Source organism: Castanea sativa, chromosome 5 (genome assembly GCF_040712315.1).
Source record: "Castanea sativa cultivar Marrone di Chiusa Pesio chromosome 5, ASM4071231v1".
NCBI classification, from domain to species: Eukaryota; Viridiplantae; Streptophyta; class Magnoliopsida; order Fagales; family Fagaceae; genus Castanea; species Castanea sativa.
In genome coordinates, this window is record NC_134017.1 from 43,372,698 (window position 1) to 43,393,770 (window position 21,073).

Genomic DNA, 21,073 nt, shown 5'->3' on the forward strand with positions numbered 1-21,073 from the left:
TGTGTGTGTGTGTGTGTGTGTGTGTTTTGAATCTTGAATGCTTTGCATTTTTCTTGTTGAGAGATTTTTTAAAAGCTTAAAATGTTGATTGGATCTATGTTTGAGTAGCTTGCTTGATTGCATTCAGCTATATGGGTTTTTCCTCTCTTTGAAAAACTACTTTTCATTAAGCTCGACAGCTTCTCTACAGATCCTCAACAAATAGCTATCTATCGAGACCCTTGGATTTCTTTTCTCGACAGATCTTATCACATCTTCGATCCATAGAGCTATCTGGAATTTGTCTCGATAGCTTCTTGACAGATTCTCGATTCATCAATAAAGTTTCTATCTAGTCGATAGCTTCTCAACAGCTTTTCGATCTATCGAGGTCTTTTTGCCGTTGACAGATTCTCGACAGCACCTCGACAGATTCTATCTGTCGAGATTTAGTGGTCAGAAGATCCTAAATCCATCGAGCTGCGATTTCTTTAAAAAGTTTCAGCGCGAAATCAGAACGCTTAGGCTAATAGATAAGAGAGCGTTGGTGCGAAGCCTTCATTCTACCCAAAGGTTATGATGTCACTTAGCTTGACGTTAGGAGAGTCAATGGAGATTTCGATTTAAATGGCTCCAGGTTGAACAAATTTCTTGAGTCTGGCTCCTTGTTGGACAACCCCAGTTCAACTAAAAACATTTTCCGAATTTTTCTTTGTTAGGCAGCATTAGAAAATGTGGACGAATGGAAAATCCAACTAAAAATAAAGCTTGTTTCTTTGCTTCTGTTCCACTATAATTTCTCAGTAAACAGCTCTAAGTATTATTGAATTAGTATCTATACTTTATCCATTTGATATTATTCTTTTGTACATTATTTTTATTTTTGTCATCTTAAATTCAAGGTGTGATTAGAATGCAATTCTTAGAGGATTGGCAAATTGTCGTATTAGTGTATTGTTTGCATCGGATCATAAAACTGTATATATAAAATAATGCATAGACATGTATATGTTGCAAATTATCTATATACTGTCCGATACGTATCTATATCATATAATAATAACTATGATTGCAAAAAGCAATTATTGTATACGATAACTAAGATTCTTGGACCCAAAATATCCAAATAGCTTCAATGGCGGGAGAAGCAAGAGCAATTAATTTGATCGAATAATAACAACTTGTACAATTACTAAAAACATTAGTATAACATAGAAAAAAAAAACAACCAAACAAAACAAACAAACAAACAAGAAATATAATTTAAAAGATTTATTCTCCAAACATGTGATGCAGTAGCGATATAAACTACTCGGCTTTAGCAACAACCACAGGAATGGCAACAAGTGCAACAGCCTTCTGCAATGTAAGTCCAAATTTGTCTTTTATGTCAATGTCTTCTGGTGCCATTCGGTCAGGAAGCTTCCAATTAAAGTGGTGAATGAGAGAAGCTAGGAACAAGCTCAGCATTCTTACAGCAAGATCTAAACCTGGGCAAATCCGCCTCCCAGAACCAAATGGCATAAAAGAGAAGTTTGTGCCTCTGAAATCCACTTTAGAGTCGATGAACCTTTCTGGTTTAAATTGTGTTGGCTTGTCCCAGTACATGGGATCTCGTGCTATCGCCCATGCATTTACAATCACTTGGGTGTGTTTAGGAATGGTGCATCCACAAACTTCCACATCAATAAGGGAACGAGGAAGGAGAAAAGGTGCTATTGGATGAAGCCGCATTGTTTCTTTAAGCACAGCTTGAAGATACGGAAGTCGTGGGATGTCTTTTTCTTGTATGCTTTCTCCTATTCCAATTGTTTCAGCAAGTTCTTGTTTTGCCTTGGCCATTATGTCAGGATTGCGAAGAAGTTCAGTCATTGCCCATTCAATTGTAGCGCTAGTTGTATCAGTTCCTCCAATGAAAAAGTCCTGAAAAATTGTGAAGTTGTAATTAACCAAAGATGCAATAGAGGTCTTATAAGAAATTATGGAGTTCTTTATATATATATATATATATATGAAGGGGATAAAAATAGGAGACAGATATTTCCTCCGTCTTGGATGGACGGAGCGGAAGCAAACGGATTGATACCGTAGGAAATGCATATAGGACGGTGTAGGTCATTGAGTATCCGTCCTATATGGATTGGTTATAAATTCTTAGTTGTGTGTCACACGATATGTTTGACTCGGCTTTACTTTATCTCCACACAAACGTGTATACTTGAAATTCTTGCGTTACACACTTGGCCATAATAAGAAGACTCCTATATGGAAAAGAGTTCAAGAAGAAAGTTGTATCTTAAAAGGAAAGGTAATTCTACGCCAATATAAATACCCCAGAAACCCTAGCATCAAGGTACGCACAATTATCTCAACTCTAACACTCTAGGGTTGAAAAATAAGACTCTAACTTGACCCTCGGAGGGTTTTTGGCCAGCACCACACCGGTGCTCTCTTTTAGGTCCTCTTTTTTCCTTTTGCAAGTGTTGCTTTGGTTTGAGGAGTGCTTGCAACTTACTGGTGATTTTTCGGCATCATCAATATATATATATATATATATATATATATATATATATATATTTGATAATTAGGAAGGGTGAGGAGATTTAATCTATGGATAAATCTATTAAGGTATTAACCAGTTTAGCTACATGATTTTGACAAGTTTTGATATTACTTAAGTTAATTAGGTTTGCAAAACCGTAGTCTTATTTTTACATCTAATATATCAGTTCTTCTAAAACTGTACCATTTGACTCAAATTTTGCTATATCTTGATGATATGTGTGATACTGATTAGTAAATCATCATTTTTTCACATGAACCAACTATTTTTTCTCCTCAACTTACACCCACACACACATTATCTTTGTATATTTCTAATACTAATAGAATTTCAAGACAATAAAAAATCTATAACTAGATCGTTAATCAAATATTTAAATTTCAAGTTTTTTTAACTAAAAATTATAAATCAAATATAAGTTTATAGATCAAACTGTAAATAAAGTCAGATTGTAATGAAATTTGATATGTGTGTTAAAAATATAGATAAAATATAATCTAATGATGAGTTTGCAAATTATTTATTCCATAAAAAGTTATTAGGTGGTGTAATATTTCTTAAAATTATACTAAATGTAACTTAAACTCATTTTATTATATATGAGCTGAGTTCAAGTTACATTTGGTATAACTCAAAACAATGTTACACCATTTAATAACTTATTATTAATTTCATATTTTGAAAATCTAACCGTTGAATTACAGATTCTATATATTTTTAATATGCATGCCAATTGGATTTAATTGTCCAATCAATCTATAAACTCATCTTTTATGATTTATTTTAAAATACAAAATTTTAAATTTAAACAATTGATTGATGACATAATTATTGATCTTTGATTATCTTTAAATTTTATAAGCATAGAGAATATACGAAAATAATGTAATTTAGCGATAAATTCATCAAAATTCACATCTAATTAAAAAATATTAGATGGATATATATATATATATAGAGAGAGAGAGAGAGAGAACCGTCAGGAAAACTTTGATATTCAGACGGTTAAATTCCTCATGGCCCTGTTCTTTGCTGAGGTCGAGGACATCTAACAAGTCATCACACCTCGGTGATCCAGATGCTCTAAATTCCAAACGTTGATCAATCATGTTGTCAATCAACCCATGCAGTCGATCGTAAGGAACCTTCGTACTCCGCCTTATACCTTGTAGATCAAATGGCTTTAGCAAAGGAAAAAAGTCTGAAAGCTTAGGCTTCCCTCCAAGCTCCATTATACTCCAAATGAGCTCCTTTAGTTCTTGAATAGCATTCGATTTTGGATCAAATATGTCGACCGAAAATATTGTATTCGATAGTGAATTCAATGTGGTTCCAAACACCAACGTCCCAATACTTATGGCCTCCCCAGCTTCACTAGCTTCAACCACTCGCCTAACCATACCGTCCACTGCTTGATGTCGCGAGCCTTGCAGTGCATCGAGTCTGTGCGTTGCGAAAATCTGACTTTTGTATATTTTTCTTAGGTTTCTCCATTTTTCATTGCCTGGTAACCATACCACTGACAAGTCGTAGTTAGTCTGTGCAGTCGCAGCATCTGGGATTGGTCTCCCTAGAAAAGCTTGATCATTCTTTTGGAGGATTTCCCTTGCCATTTCTGCAGATGAAGCAACCACAGTTACGTTGAAACCGAGTCTCACAGTCATGAGGCGACCGTACGTCTCAGCCAACTTGGTTATGGACTCGTGGGGCCTGTCACCTAGTGTAAGGAGGCTTCCGATGATGGGTAGGCCAGTTGGTCCCGGAGGAAGCTGAACCCTCTTCTTGAAGAGCCAGTCTTTGATGTGAAGAAGGGCTTGCGTGAATATTAAGAGGAATAGAGAGTAAAGAAGAAAAATAAGTGGCTCCATTAGTGAACTTTGAGCTATGGTGGGTTTGTATTTTTTTTTTTTTTTAATAAGTATGGTGAGTTTGTACTTGATAGGTTCTCACAATTGTTTCCTATTATAGAGCATCCACAACAGTGGAGCTAAAAATTTAGCAATTTAACTCCACCAAAAGTTACTTTATCTATTTTACCTACACACATGCTGCAGCAGTGGATCCATTTTAGCTTTCAACACAATAAAATAATATAAACATCACAATAAAATAATATATCTACCATAATAAAATAATACATCTCACTACAATAAAAATACCACAATAAAAAGGTAATGTGAACACAAAATAAAAAATTAATTTTTTTTTAGCTCTCATGAACAGTGCACATCTATCTATAGATGTGCACTGTAGCAATGAGCTAAAAAAATATAGATTTAGCTCCACTGCTGCATGCTTATTTTTTGTGTTTTGGTAGAGCTAAAATAACTATATAGCTATTTAGCTCCACTGCTGCAAGTACTCTTATAACCATAAGATGAAGCCAGGCTGGGTAGCTTCTACCAGTAGGCCGACTAGGTAGGCCAAAAATGCTCTAGATAGGCTCGTCAGCTATATATATATATATATATATATATATATATATATATATATATATATATATATATATATATATATTTTTTTTTTTTATTTTTTTTTTTTTTTTGAGGGGTCTATATTTGTTTATTTGAAAAAATAAAAGTAATTTTGTCTTTTTATAGAAAATTTGGGGGAACCATAATCTTTTCCTTTTTAAAAAAAGACAAAATTTTGAAGTCAAAAGATGCTCATTAGGTATCATTTTTCATTTTTGAATATCGTTAGAATGGGATCGAAAAGGACACTGAAAAACAAAAGGCTGCCAAGACAAACTTCAGGTAGTCATAAGTTATAACACATGCTAGTTGAGAGCGATGCTGGTCATAAGTCATAACACATGCTAGTCATAAGTCATGACACATGCTAGTTGAGAGAGATGTTAGTGGTTGCGCCATCTTATGATCAAGGTATACATACTAGTCATAAGTCATAACACATGCTAGTTGAGAGAGATGTTTATGATCAGGGAACACATGCTAGTCATAAGTCATAACACATACTAGTTGAAAGAGATGTTAGTGGTCGTGCCACCTTATGGTCAGGGTGGTTCAGGGTACACATGCTAATCATAAGTCATAACACATGCTAGTTGATAGAGATGTTAGTGGCCGTGCCACCTTATGGTCAGGGTGGTCCTCGACTACCCTGACCTAAATATATATATATATATATATATATATATATATATAATAATTTAAAATTTTATATTTATTTATCTTTAAAAAAAATTTGAGACTACCTTGAATATTTTTATGCTAATAAAATTAAATTTTGATCTATAATTTGAGCAACTTAACAATATATTGAGGTCTTTCTAGCAAAAAGAAAAAAATTGAACTAAAATCTAAAAAAAAAAATTATAATAAAACTATTACAGGCTGGGTAGTGGCTTGATTCTTTCGACGAAGCACACTGCCCAATACAACACAATTTTCAACATTTTTTTATTTTTTTATTACAGTATTATTTTTTCTCAATAGACATATATTACTTCTCATTTTTAATTATTTTATCTTGTTTATTCTTAACCACACACGTCTTCTGTTTCCTCCATTTTTACATTTCATACTTTCAAAATTTATCACATCTTTATTTACACTTTTACATCTACGTTTTACCTTCCTCCTTGTTCGTAACTTCTATGTCTTCTACTAGTACCAGTGCAGTAGTGCCTCTTCTCAAGTTTTGAGTCTCAAATTTCTTAATACAATTTTTTTTTTTTTTTTGCTGTATAAGTACCTTTGTTAATTTCTTTTCTTTTCATTTTTTTTTCCTTTTGAGGTTTTTCGGTTTACAGAATGCCAATTTGTTTTGGTTTTAAGAACAATTTTTTTTTTTAAACACAAACTTCATGCCGGACGAATCTTGAATTTCAGCCAGTATTTACCAAAACACCCCGAAACACCCAAAATAGACCGTAATGACCGGAAATTTTTTTCAAAGTGGAATAGGGTGGGTTATTGTTCCGGTTTTTTTACTAGCAAGGTATTTTCTCGCCATTACGACCGGAACGAAATGGAATTAATAACATTGAATCAAACCTAATCACCTAAAAGCTAAAAAGAAATAAGATTGTGTAATTTATGCTTCCTAAGGAACACCCTAAACAAAATTTCTAGAGCCGCCATTGATTACACCCTGAACAAAATAGGGCTCATAACAAATGCTAGTCATAAGTCATAACACATGCTAGTTAATGAGGCTCTAAAGGGAAATAAACAATTTAACACATTTAAATATTCATCATCAGTTAGAGTAGCTGAAGTAATCAGTGAGCAATATGGGACTAAATGTCCGTTTGGGTAGCTTATTTTTTTTTCTAGCTTATTTTACTATTTAGCTTATTTTTGCTACTATTTAGCTTATTTTTGCTACTATCTATGAGCCCTATTACACTTTTTAGTACTATTTGTAGGTCTCACAGTACTATTTCAACTAACTTTTATCTTTATTTACGGTACTTTCAGCAAAATAAGCAAATCACAAACAGATGCTAAATGGACCCCAAAGAAGTCATAAAGATGATCTTTCATATTGAAAGATGACAGGCTCTAGAAACTTTAGACTGTGGTGCATTACTACGTTACAATTTGGATGTCTATTTGGACAATTTGGCATTTTAATATTTATCAAACTACATGTATTAAGATATTTCGCAAGTTCAACTATTTCGACTATGTAACTAGTGCCTATTTGTAATCATTCATTTGGCAAATGTGGTATCATGAACTATTTGAATAGAGATTATGGTTGTCTTTAATCGTGAGAAGTATTGTTGATTTTGATAATTTTTTATGCATGTTACTATCCAAATAATTTAGATGGTGCTCACCCATACGTGTCAGGAGCAGTGTGGCCGATACCGTACCGGTACCGGCCGTACCAGCCGGTACATACCGTACCGGCCAGTGCACCGGTACCGGTACACTTATATATTGTACCGGAAAAAATACCGGCCGTACTGGCCGCGTACCGGCCATACTGGCCAATTTCGGGCAATACCGGCCAGTACCGGGTGTACCGGCCGGTACAGAAAATTTTTTTTTTTTTTTTTTTTTTTAGTTTTGTAATTTTTGAATTTTTGTAAAGGCATAATGGTAACTTATTTACATTAACTTCTTAGTATTATTTGTTTTCTTAGTATGCAATAAACAACTAAGCTTTCTATTTTTTATATTGTTTTTTTTTTTCTTTTATTTGATACTAAAGTCTAAAACTATGAATAATTTGTTCTGAATTGAGGTAATATTTTATAATAAACTTTTATATTTACTATAATATAAGTGAAATATTATATGTTTATAAACATGGTTCTAAAGATTTTGGTGTGTGTGTGTGTGTGTGTGTGTGTGTGTGTGTGTCTATATATATATAATAGCGGTAAACCCGAAACGGTACACCGGTATTGACCGGTATCCGAAATATATCGTACCGGTGGCCAAACCGGTACAGCCTCCGGTACAGTATTAACTTCCTTGGTCAGGAGGTGCCTCATGCACGGCTAACATTACAACTTTTCACAGTACATGAGTTAGATGAGTCGAAGAGTTCATGAATAAAAGGAAGACACATATTTGAAGGTACACTATTTTGCTATAAGTGGGGCTGGAACTAGATGTAATTATGTAAAGTCTTGTCGAATGATGAAGAGAAGTACTAATGCCTGTTAATATATACAGAGGCACATATCTCTGTTATGTAAAATTTCTATTTCAGTTAACTTTTACTTTTATTTACAGTACTTTCAATAAAAAATTTTCAATTTTAGTAAAATAAGTGAATCACAAACAGACCATAAATATACCCCAAAGAAGTCATAAAGATGATCTTTCATATTGAAAGATGACAGGCTCTAGAAACTTTAGACTATGTGGTGCATTACTACGTTACAATTTGGATGTCTATTTGGACAATTTAGCATTTTAATATTTATCAAACTAAATGTATTAAGATATTTAGCAAGTTCAACTATTTTGACTACGTAACTAGTGCCTATTTGTAATCGTTTATTTGGCAAATGTGGTATCATGAACTATTTGAATCGAGATTATGGCTGTTTTTAATCGTGAGAAGTATTGTTGATTTTGATAGTTTTTTATGCATGTTACTATCCAAATAATTTAGATGGTCTTCACCCGTACGTGTCAGGAGGTGCCTCAAGCACGGCTAACATTACAACTTTTCACAGTGAATGAGTTAGAAGAGTCGCAGAGTTCATGAATAAGAGGAAGACACATATTTGAAGGTACACTATTTTGCTATAAGTGGGGCTGAAATTAGACTAGGGCTGTCTATGGGTCGGGCCGGGTCGGTTTTGGGCTCAAACCGAACTCGACCCGATTGGTTCGGGTTACTGAATTTCAGACCTATATTCGACCAAATATTCAGGTCGGATCCGACGTTTTGGGTAATCGGTTGTCCGGGTCGGAGTTGTCGTTTTGACGGGTTTGGACCTCAAATTGGGCCAAAATTTTTGCCATTGTTAAAATTTTGGTAATTTCATTTTTTGGCTTTTTAGCCCAAATTACTCGGTTTGGCAATTGGAATTCCCTATATATTTCAAATTAGGCCTCTTTTTACTAAATTTATTTTAAAATAAGGCTTCAAGCTTAACTACACTAGACCTATTGTGTCACGCCCCAAACCTAGAAAGGTCCAAAGCGTGAAAGAAGAACCATTAAGAGCGAGAACGTAGGAGTTTTTTTTTTTCTTCTCCTCAACACATGATAAGGATAAATAACCATACTAAAATCTCCATATTACAAGTCAGAGCTCTATAACACTTTTACAAACAATACAAATTACAAATCATGTCTCCAAATATACACAAAATTCCAAAACTCCATATGGATCAACATCAAATCACAATCCTTCCTAGGATAGGCAACCACGATGATAGAGTCTATGCCTACCATGCCCAAAGCTAACAAACTTCAAGAGCCCAACCTCCAATAGAATTAACTATGGCCTCAATAAATTCAGAAAGTCAAGTCACCAACCAATCATAGCATAAATCTCTCAATTAGCATAATGCTCCAATCACCACCAATGAAACAAGCTCCATGCCCTACGTATAGCAAATTTATCTGAAAAACTGTTGGAGAGTGGAATGAGCTAAAGCCCAATAAGTAGCATAATTAATGGGGGTGGGGGAAAAGCAAGTTTCATGATTATAAACAGTTTGCAAAACATGTTTTAGTTTGGGAAATTGCTAACTGAATATTGCAAAGTTTTTTTCAATAATAATGTAACAAGAATGATTAAATGATGAAACACAAAGTTTCTCAAAATAAGACCATGAAATATAACATACGATAATTTTATCACAAATATACCATACTACCATATAAACCGGTCAGGGGATCCACTCATCCACAACTGGCATGATATTGTCCTCTCTGGTATGCAGACTCTTGGCCCCATGGACAGCAGCCTCACCTATACCCTCAAGGTTTTTTTATCTCTCCATGGGTAGCAAAGAGAGCGTGTCAAATAGGACCTCTCTTGCATGTAGTCTCTTGGCCCTATGGGCAGCAGCCTGACCCACACACAATCAAGGAACCTCTTCACCCCATGGGCAATAGGGAAGAATGCGTCATCCAAAGTGAAAGGACACTGATCTGGATTTGATTCCGTTGTTACAAAGACTGCGGAAACTAAATCGGGTGATCACCGAGAAATCACATTTGGCATGGTGTTAAAACCACATAAAACTCACAAGTTACATATACTTTGAAACACATAGTTTATATCCATGTAGTTTCAGAAAAATCTTAAATAATCTAACTTCCACAAAGTCTGTAAGGTTTTCAACTTCATTCTTATCAAAAAGATTTTCTAACAATTTCCCACATAACAAGACAAGATAAGCATCTTTAATTTTCTAATATATCATAAAATCCATGATTTCCTTATCAAAGATTAAATAAAAAATGCTCATTTTTCCATATCAACAATTCATGCATTTTCCTAAATGCAATACCAAATATGATGCATTTTCATATATAATCATAAATATATTAAGGTTACGACACAATAGTTTTCTAGGAAAATATAGTTTCCATAGGTAGTTTCCAAAAGCGTGTCTAACCCAAAACAACATTTATACAACATGGTTATTTTTCAAAAATCCCATTAAAAAGCTACTTACCTCAACAGTCCATTCCAAATTTACCTCAACTGGGCACCGCATTCAACCAATCAAGTTACTAGTTCCATCACCAAGTACCTTAGAACCTAGAAACACAAGTATCAAGCCTATTAATAACAAGGCCGACTACAAAAATTACGCTATCAAATTTGTCTCCATAAATCGGAAAAGATTCCCTCAAAAATCAAACCTAAGGCCCTAAAGCCTAGCTTGACCAGCCCAAGACAAGTACCCCTACCCAAAAAGGAACCAAACAAACATACAAGAAACTCATAGAACTACAACACAACCAACACCTTAATTTCCCTTTCGCAAACAATGTGCATTTACCAACTTGATACCACGTATGTTACTACCAACCCATGATAAAATTAGCCAAAGTAAAACACTTGTCAAAGAAAGCACATATGGACTTACAGGCTAAACCACACCACAAAAGCTTGGAGTAAATTCCTTAAGGTCTCAGCATCCTAATCACACTTTCAAATAACTTCCAACAGGTTAGCCCATATTATAAAATTAGTTTGGTCCACTTAGTGTTATCCAAAAATTATGGAGAAGCCTTTATATGTCTAGTATGTACCACTAAAAATTCGGCTCAAAATGATTTTTCTATAATTTATTAAAAATCATGTAATGCAGCTTACTCAAATCATTAAGGACAGAATTACAATTCCAAAATAAAATTATTATAATCTTAATACTATTCCAAAAACTTTCAGACTTGATTAACCTCAAAGCTACATGTTTTAGCACATGATGACAACTATGAATGCAACCAATAACCTCATATAATAGTCATCACAACACGAGTCAAGAAATTCGATCGTCTAACTCATATAGGCAATTCACCAAACACTTGACATGCAACAAGCACATGCCCACATTCACATATGTCAAAGCCATTCAAATGCAAAGGAAACACTTTGAAATCAACCCATGCAACAACAAAACCCATATAGCTGCTCTAGGAAACCAAACCTCAAATACCCATTAGTAAAATAGACAACCAAAACATTTTAAATTCATTACCGCAATAATGTGCATCATAAGATAATATAGCATACTCATGAATCTCTTTGGGTACTAAATAATTTATTTAAGCTAAGATAAGATCAACCAAGGTTTGGGATTAATTCCACAATTTCTCAACATTTTAGTCTTGCTTTCAGATTTAGTACCTAGCAGGGCAGCCATTTTGTAAAAATCTTTTGGTTAATGAAGAGTTATCCTATTAATTCAAAACTTTAAGAGAACATTCCCCTATATGTATACAACGTACCACAGAAAATTCAGTCCAAAACGATTTTTATGTAATTTATTAAAAATCATGCAATGCGGCTGACTCAAATCTGTCATTACAGCTTTAGAAAATTGCTATAGTTGTAATACTAGCCCAAATCACATTAAAACCACCAGATTTAAAGCATATTAAAAACAAGGAATCAAACCCAAAATCTCATAGAGGCAATATACCAAACACTTGACATGCACAAGCACATTCTCAAATCACTATGGCAAGTAATAGTTAACATTTCATCAACTTCTTACATATGACAAAAATCATTACAATAACTAAACTCAAAACAGAAAAAAATCATCATAAAACACATAAAAGTCATCCCCTCCTTCCTCAAAAAAACCAAGTGCCCAAAACCTCCATGGTTGAATGCCCTAATACCAACTATCACATACCCACCCCAAAAATCGTAGTTAACCCTACCAAAGTGTCATCCCCATGCGTTGGATCAACGCCACATGCGCATTGAGCCATAAACGAAATAATCAAGGAAGTGGGTCAATGGAAAACTTACCTTAAAATCATTTTTTGGGGCAGCCAAAACTCATGGAAGATCATACTTGTTGGATTCAAGCTATTGAGGAGGTTATTTGAAGTGGTGTAAGGATATAGGACCTTCAATGGATCAGCCATGGAGGACGGTGAGAACAAGAAGAGAGAAACAAAAGAGAAGACAAGGTGGAGAGAGAGAGAACGTGTAGGCTTGGGGGGGGGTGGCTGACTTATGGGATGGGGCTTAATTACAAGTTTGCCCCAAAAATATCTTGTGTTTAATTACCACTCCACCCTTAAGGTTCTTCCCATATTTCATCTTGCCCCATAAATCACTTAAGTATTCATAAGTCCTCCACAAAATAATTAACCACACTGATTAAAAAAATAAAGTCCAATATAGATATTATTCTCTTTGGAAAATGGCTTTAAAAAAATATTTGGGGTGTTACATATTAGGCCTTCAAGGCCTAAAAAAGGCCTATTCTTTTTATTACCTGTAATCAATTCAACACACCAAAAAGCATTTTTTTTTTATCACCTGTGATTTGAAACAAGAAGCACCTATCAATCCACATGCATAATCTTTCCCACATTAACCACAAAAAATAAACACAACAAATAATATGTAATCTGTTAAACAACACTAAGCACCCTACTAGGCAGTAAGCTAGTAGCTCAACACTTATAAAACCTGCCAACCACAACAAATAAACCTCAATAGTACCATAGAGACAGTTACTACAAGTTTTTGGGCAGTAACCCATAAGGCAGAAAGCTTGGTAGTTATACAATGTTCCAAGCAATATAATTAGTTACAACAATCAAATACCATAGGTATTTCCAAAAAATAGTTTTTCCAAAGCATTGAATGACTACTCTATAGTTTATAAGTCTATAACTAATAGAAAAGAAAACCTATGAACTAAGATTTATTTTTTATAAGCATTGACAGTTGAGTATCATTACGAGTTAGAAAAGTGATATGTCCAAAAAAGCTTCCAAAATATTCCCAAAAAGCTGCCTTCTTTACAAAATAAATTACCATCCTCCTACTATAGACAGAAAAATATTCAACAAACAATACATTAGTACCAAATACAAGACCAACTAGTAAGGAAACCAAGTTTATAATAGTAGGGGGCTAAAGGCAGAATCATACCAAGTCAGTGATTAATCATCAATGCTAATTAAGGGTCGATTGCCTGAAGTGGAACTCGTGCTTGAGCTAGTATTTGCTGTTGCACTTGCTGTTGGTTGTTCCTTTAAAACTAGAAAAGAATAGGAAATAAACACAATAGATTAAATTTTTCTTGAATACATAAGACATTCAATAAAATTAATAGACTAAATTTTAGAATTTAAACATATTACCTAAGTCAAGTAACTCCTCCGCCAATGCCTCTACATCATCCCTTGACTGGAGATGAGAAATTGGAACTATGGCTTGAAGCCGATTTTGTGAACATACAAGGTTTTGAACCATGAGAGGAGATAGTGAATTTCGAAATGGATCAACAATTGGACCTCCAGTGCTAAATGTTGACTCAAATGCAATAGTGGAAACTGGTACAACTAGAACATCCTTAGCAACTTTAGACAACACTTGGTACCTACTACAATTGTCCTTCCACCACTCCAATATCTCAAAATTCACATCCTTTCTACCATCACAGTTTTCAGCCAAATACGTCTTAAGCTCATTACTACAACCTACAGGTTGCTCAACTTCGAAAAAACGTTCATATCGCGAGTAAACCATCACATATGGATCACTACCATCACTTTCCAATTCTGACTTCTCACTCCCACTTTGTTCTTGCACATTTGGTGAATGAATAGAAGAGAAAAAACTGTACAACTTATACAAAAGATCTTTCACCTTATCAACCATCACTTTTGCAACTAAATTCCCATAAATTTCAGAAAAAGAAAACTTCAAAAATCTCAATTTTTTTCGTGGATCAAGAACCACAACCACATACAAAAGAGGATTAATTTTCTCCCCTTCTCCCCAATACTTCTCAAATTTAGTTTGCATGTTTGTGGCTGTGTTTTTCAAGAGAGTGTTTTGGGATTTAACTAAATTGGAAATACTCTCCTAAATAACAAAAATCTCATCATAGAAGGCATTTGAAGTAATGTACAAAGAACCGGAGAATTTCTTCATTGCATTATAAAAAAGCCTTAAGAAAGTCACAATGCCCTACAATTTTGGAAATTAGTCATTAACGGAAATCCCAAACCACCACTATCTTCCTTGGTCCTAAAGTACGACGAATAACCATCATCTTCAAAATCCACTCGAAGGAACACTTTCTCAAATTTTTCAGCAGTTTCTAACATGATATAGGTCGAGTTCCACCTAGTAGGTACATCTAGACTAAGAAGACTCTTGGAGTCCATACCTAACCTCTCCATAAAACTCCTAAAAGTTTGACTTCTATTGGGTGAGGACTTTACATACCTCACAGCTTCACGCACCTTAGCAAAAGATGCATCAATCTCTTTCAAAACCTCCCCCAAAATGAGATTTAGGATATGGGCACAACACCTCATGTGCATGTACTCATTTCCTAAAACTGTCTCATTCCAATCTTTAGTCACCCTTTGCAAAAATTTAATTGTTGTTAAATTTGAGCTAGCATTATCCACTATCAGAGGTGAATATCCCATCAATACCCCACTCACGCTATGACATCTCAATCTTTCTACCTATAGTCTCCCCCTTGTGGTCTTCAACTTGACAAAAATTTAAAATTCTATAATGCAATTTTCAAGCATCATCAATAAAGCGACATGTGAGACACATATAATTTAAATTTTGAACAGAAGTCCATGTGTCCGTAGTGAGACACACCCTACAACCCTTCAAGGATTTCCTTAGCTTCTCTCTCGCACTATTATAAATGCCAATCATATCTCTAGCCACAGTTTGACGAGATGGAATATCCTTTAATCGAAGCTTAGGTTGTAAGGTAGTTACATATTTCTTAAAGTCATACCCCTCGACATACCTAAAAGGCAACTCATCAATTATAATCATTTCGGCCAATGCCTTTCTAGAAACCTCAATAGAAAAGGTTGTTGACACAAGGTAGAATTCATCTTCTCCATCCTTTTTGGGTTCAAAAGCTAATGTTTTCTGCCCTTTAACTAGATCATCTCTATTAGGGTTCTTGGGACATATTGGCACATGAGCTAACAAATTACTAGTACCACAATTATTACAATTAGCATTGTACGATTTTTGGCAATAATTACAAATAGTCTTAGTTTTACTAGTATCACCCTCACCTATCTTTACTTTTTCAAAATAAGCCCAAGCAAGTGACTTTTTCCTACCACTACAAGTACCACTAACAGGAGCTGTCATACTCACTTGGCATGGTGAAACTGGGGGCAACTTAGCAACAGCAGTAGCTGCTTCAGCTTGGGTAGCAACAAAATCTTCAACTTGGCTGGGAATAGCACCAACATCTTTTGTAGTAGCTAGTATTTGGACAGAGGGTTCATTAGTGAAGGTTTCCATGACCTAAAAAAACAAAGATACGTATTAGCAAACTAGAGTAACAAGTATAATTCATAGCTTTAATAATAATAATAATAATAATAATAATAATAATAATAATAATAATAATAATAAAATAACCACGCAAACCAAAATTAGGAACAGTCACATTATAACAATCTTCTCATATAATCAACTTCCAGGTGTTGAATGTGTTAAAAACAAAGCAAGGTAAACTAAAACTTCCATAAGATGCTATAACCAAAAATGTTAAATAAACCTTGTCTAATTTGGGCAATAGAGAACATACAAAGCTACAAACTAATAGAAAAGCAAAATCAAAAGCATCTGCAAGCCACATTAATGCAACTCTCATGAATTACATTCAATAGTTTCCCTTTCAATAATCTTCTACTTATCATTTAAATTACTCTGCCCCTTTTAATAAACATTGTATACTTTTGTGTACTTTGTTCCGACCAAGGGCATTGTCACCAAATTATCTATCTAAAGCATGTCATCAAAGATATTATGCACATCAGAAACAAGCCAGCTATATTATCATCGTAACCGTATTTATACAATCCATTGTCTAAATGGATCAGAGAGATGGTTAAACTCATTATGGATTCACAAAGTCAATCACCTAATTTTCTCGCCTTTTATTCAAAAAGATCTGAAGAACCATTGTGGAAATTTATTTGACATAAAAATTAATATGTGACTAATCCTGATCATTCAGTCATATGCTATTTGCAGAGTATGGTATACCATTCACTTCTAATGATCTCTGATTCCACCCTTGTGATCAAGTAGTCTAAACAAATGCAAGAAGTTATCAGGAGAAAACTTAGAATGCATCCTATAATAAAAGATATTAACAAATGAAATTTCACTCTATGAACCCAACTGCAGCATCACTTCCTCACACAAAAGCTATACGTGAATAGCAGAGAAATTATTTTTTCTGGAACAAATAACAAGCAAATATCCCACTGATATTTCAGAAAGAAAACCTTATCAAAAAAGGTTCTCACAAAGGAAAGCAAAAACCATACCTTAAAACTGTGGGTGTATGGGTTCAAACTTAAGGGCAAAAAATGATACTCGGAGTCAGCTTTCAATCCTGAATAAATTAAAACAAGATCAAAATTGACTAAAGAAAAGAAAAAAGAACAAAAGCTAAATAGTTAGGGTTTCTAAGTTTTTTTTAGTTAAGGTTTCACAGTATGAATCTATGGGTTTATTTGATTTTAACATTTGATTTCCATAACAAATAAAACCAACAAGACTAACAAAAAAGAAACAAAGAACAATTACCTTACTGACTTAGTGAAAAGAGTGTGAGACGGTTTAGACTTTGGATTTGGAGAAATTGTTTAAACTATAGAAAGTGTGAGACTGTGAGAGTTTGAGAGAGCTTGAGAGAGCCATGTAAAGAACTAAGAGTCTGAGACTAAAGAAGTGAAGATAGAAGAGGTGAGGAAGAGTGAAAAGGGGAGGAGGCATGAATGGGAAGCCAAAGCCATGATTGAACTCTATCTCTGAAGTGAAAACTGAAGAGTGAAGAGACTTGTGAGAGGAATAGAGAGATATCAGATCTTTCCCATTTAACTCTCACCGTTAGATTGGCTCTTCATCTTCAATTATATCCGTTGATTTAGAATGGGTTATTGTGCCACTGTGTAACGCCTAAGCAGTCATGTCATGCTCAGTTGGTCTCTCATCAACACCACTGATTTTAAATTTCAATTTTAGATGGATGGTTGATATGGATGTTGGGATGGTGTGTGAGAAAAACTTACTTTGAGACTCGAGCTGGTATTACTGGGCTGCCTGGGCATGGGTTGTTCCTGGCATGTGCTATCAAAATTTATATAGTTTTTTTCTTTTATAAATAATTCGGTCAGTTTGGGTTTGATGTTAGGAAAATTTTCTCAAAAATACCATACTACCACATAGACCGGTCAGGGGATCCACCCATTCACAACTGGCATGATATTGTCCTCTCTGGTATGTAGACTCTTGGCCCCATGGACAACAACCTCACTCATACCCTCAAGGGTTTTCTCTCTCCCCATGGGCAGCAGAATGAGCGCGCCAAATAGGACCTCTCTTGCATGTGGTCTCTTGGCCCCATGGACGGCAACCTCACCCACACATAATCAAGGAACCTCTTCCCCCCATGGGCAGCAGGGAGGAACGCATCATCCAAAGTAAAAGGGCATTAGCCTGGATTTGATTCCGTTGTCACAAAGATTACGAAAACCAAATCGGGTGATCACCGGAAAATCACACATGACATGGTGTTAAAACCACATAAAGCTCACAAGTTACATTACTTCCAAATAAATAGTTTAAATCTAGGTAATTTTAGGAAAACCTTAAATAATCTAACTTCCACAAAGTTTGTAAGGTTTTCAACTTCATTCTTGTCAAAAAGATTTTATATCAATTTCCCAACTAACAAGACAAGATAAGCATCTTTAGATTTTCTAATAAACCATAAAATCCATAATTTCCTTATCAAAGATTAAATAAAAGATGCTCATATTTTCCATGTCAACAATTCATGCATTTCCCCAAATGCAATACCAAATATGATACATTTTTATATATAATAATATGTAATAGGGTCACAACACAACAATTTTAAGAAAGCATATATCCATATATAATTTTCCAAAATGTGCTTGACCCAAAAACATCATTTATGAAATATGGTTATTTTCCAAAAATTCCATTAAAAGCTACTTACCTCGCAACTGCAAAAGCCTAATTCTCCAAGCTCCAAGGAGATTAGCTAGAATCTAAACAATATCAAGTAAACCTATCACAATAAGCATAGAGTTTGAAATTGTATCTAGCCACAATTTAGGAATTGCCAAATAAACACTTAATTAGGCAAGCCCAGTATTTAACCTCATCAATAACATATTCCTCTTCCAAAGTTTCTCTACAAATTAATTCACAAGACATAGACTCCAATTTATAAATTTAATCCATTTAATATCATCTCCAACATTATGACTAGCTTCCATAAAACTTACACTACATTATTAAGAGACCCATGAAAGCAAAATCATGATATCCTCCAAGACAGAAATTTAAGACTTCAACTAACTCCCAATAAATCCAATGGCGCTGAAAAAATTAAATTTACCAACCCTCACATATTATAACTTAAAACCCCTAAATTTTCCACCATATATAAACCTTAAGTAGCCATTTTTTGCACAAATTATATACCCACTCATCAAATAATTCCACCAATACAAAACCCATACATAAAAACACATAAATATCACTTCCAATGCTCATAAATCACATGGGTATCATTATTAAAGCTTAGATAAAATTAACCTCAAGCAAAAGTGTAAAACCCACCAAAAATATTAGAAATTTTTACCTCAAATAAAAGATATGAAGGTGCTTATGGGTTCACAAGAATTTTATAGTGATCTTGCCGGAAAAATGATGGTGGAAGTAGTGATATGGAGGTACCGGTGGGAGAGTTTGAGGGAGTGAAGAGTGTTCTACCGAAAATGAAAAAGAAGAAAAGAAAGAAAAGAGGAGAAGTGGGGAGCCGGTCAAAAAGAGTAGAGATATTTGTGAGATGAGTGGTGGGGGTTAAATGGGGTAGGTGGGCACATGTGGTCCAAATAAAGTCTGACCACTTCTTCTTCTTCTTTTTTGTGATTGGGACGTTACGGTTCAAGGGTAAGAAAGTCACACTGAAAAATCCTCCAGGCAAAGAGTTTTGCGGGTATCTCGCAGGAAGGTCTTACCCGTGAGACACTCGCGAAATCCTTCAGGCTGACACGACTCTTCAGCTTCCAGCATGTGCTTCTCACGTGGCTCTTTCATGGGTATGCTTCTAGCAAGACACGCAAAATCCACTGATTCTTCATTTTATGCTCGATTCTTCACTAACTTAATTCTAAACCCAATAGAATAAAATCCCACAAAATACAAGGAACAAATTAAAGCAAATACAACACTTTTTGTCATGGAATGAAGCCAACATAAAACATAGTTGTAAATCACAACTTTACACGTTCCAAACCAACAGACAGAGGAAAAAAGAAAATCCAAAAGCACAAACCAATTTTGCCTCTTCAGAAATTGAACAGATCTCATCTCTTTAATCAACAACCAATAGCATCTCTTACAATCCAACCCATCTTGGCTTATTAGAATAGAAAAAAAAAAAAAAAAAAAAAAAAGAGAGAGAGAGAGAGAGAGAGAGAGAGAGGTTATTATGCATTCTAGAACAACTGCTAAAGAGAGAGAAATCTCAGGGTCAACATGTTTTTTTGGTCCAGCATATAGAGGGAGAGAAATCTAAAGGACGCCACCACTGTCAAGGCATGTGAATATGAGAGCATGTGAGCAATTAAACATGTGTGCATCCAAACATGTGATCAATCAAGCATGTGAGCATGAGAGCATGGGAGCATATGATCATCAAAGCATGTAGACATGTGAGCATACAATAATCAAGAATAAGAACATAGGGGCAAGTAATCATCAAAGTATGTGAAAAGCAAAGCATGGGAACATAGGAACATGTGACCATCAAAGAAAGTAGACATGTGAGCATGTGATCATACAAGCACATGAGCATTTAAGCATCCAAGTAAACTAATATCTTACCACCCAATTACCTTAGCATTTCAGCATGATCATCAAAGCATATGAGTCAACGAGCATCCAACTACATGAGCACTTCAGCTCCAAGCATATAGATATATCGTTATCCATATGTGGGCACATGGATATAAAGAAAGGGTTGATGCTTAATGAAAATTAATGAATAAGTCTTATGAACGAGGTACATTTAATTGAACTTATGAGCATTTTAGAATGACAGTGTACAAAGCAAGTGAGCATGAGCATATAAGCATATAAGTATTTGATCAACTAAGTACACATACCTCTTATCATCCAATCACCTCTGCATTCAAGCTCATTCGTCAAACATTTGAGCGCATAAATGTCCAACTACATGATCCATTAAGCCTCCAAGCATATGGACATTTCATCGTCTAAGTGTGTATGCATGTGTGTGGATATCAAGCATGTGAATATCGATGTATG

At 34.7% G+C, this 21,073-nt stretch overlaps 1 protein-coding gene, 1 long non-coding RNA gene and 1 pseudogene across 3 annotated transcripts; all 3 read right to left on the bottom strand.

Moving 5' to 3' along the window:
- Nucleotides 1-1,106: 1,106 nt before the first annotated feature.
- Nucleotides 1,107-4,429, bottom strand: LOC142637331 (geraniol 8-hydroxylase-like). The gene is made up of 2 exons (XM_075811603.1): nucleotides 3,520-4,429; nucleotides 1,107-1,902 (listed from the first exon to the last, which is right to left on the bottom strand). Exons 1-2 carry the CDS (start codon nucleotides 4,408-4,410, stop codon nucleotides 1,288-1,290), a joined length of 1,506 nt encoding a protein of 501 aa, XP_075667718.1. The 5' UTR covers nucleotides 4,411-4,429; the 3' UTR covers nucleotides 1,107-1,287.
- A 4,827-nt stretch (nucleotides 4,430-9,256) lies between these two features.
- LOC142637156 (uncharacterized) lies at nucleotides 9,257-12,648 on the bottom strand. 2 transcript variants are annotated; one of them, XR_012844567.1, is made up of 3 exons: nucleotides 12,485-12,648; nucleotides 10,671-10,756; nucleotides 9,257-9,587 (listed from the first exon to the last, which is right to left on the bottom strand). It is a non-coding gene; the product is annotated as an uncharacterized LOC142637156 (long non-coding RNA). The 2 variants fall into 2 exon arrangements; XR_012844566.1 differs by having other exon boundaries at nucleotides 9,257-9,614.
- Nucleotides 12,649-13,464: 816 nt separating this feature from the next.
- LOC142634523 (zinc finger BED domain-containing protein RICESLEEPER 1-like) lies at nucleotides 13,465-15,994 on the bottom strand (annotated as a pseudogene).
- Nucleotides 15,995-21,073: the final 5,079 nt, after the last annotated feature.

Excerpts from the sequence above, each read along its gene's own strand:
- LOC142637331 (XM_075811603.1), bottom strand. The coding sequence starts at position 4,410 with ATGGAGCCACTTATTTTTCTTCTTTACTCTCTATTCCTCTTAATATTC. Across the intron at positions 1,903-3,519 it reads ATATCAAAGTTTTCCTGACG|GACTTTTTCATTGGAGGAAC; the intron begins GTTCTCTCTCTC and ends ACAATTTTTCAG.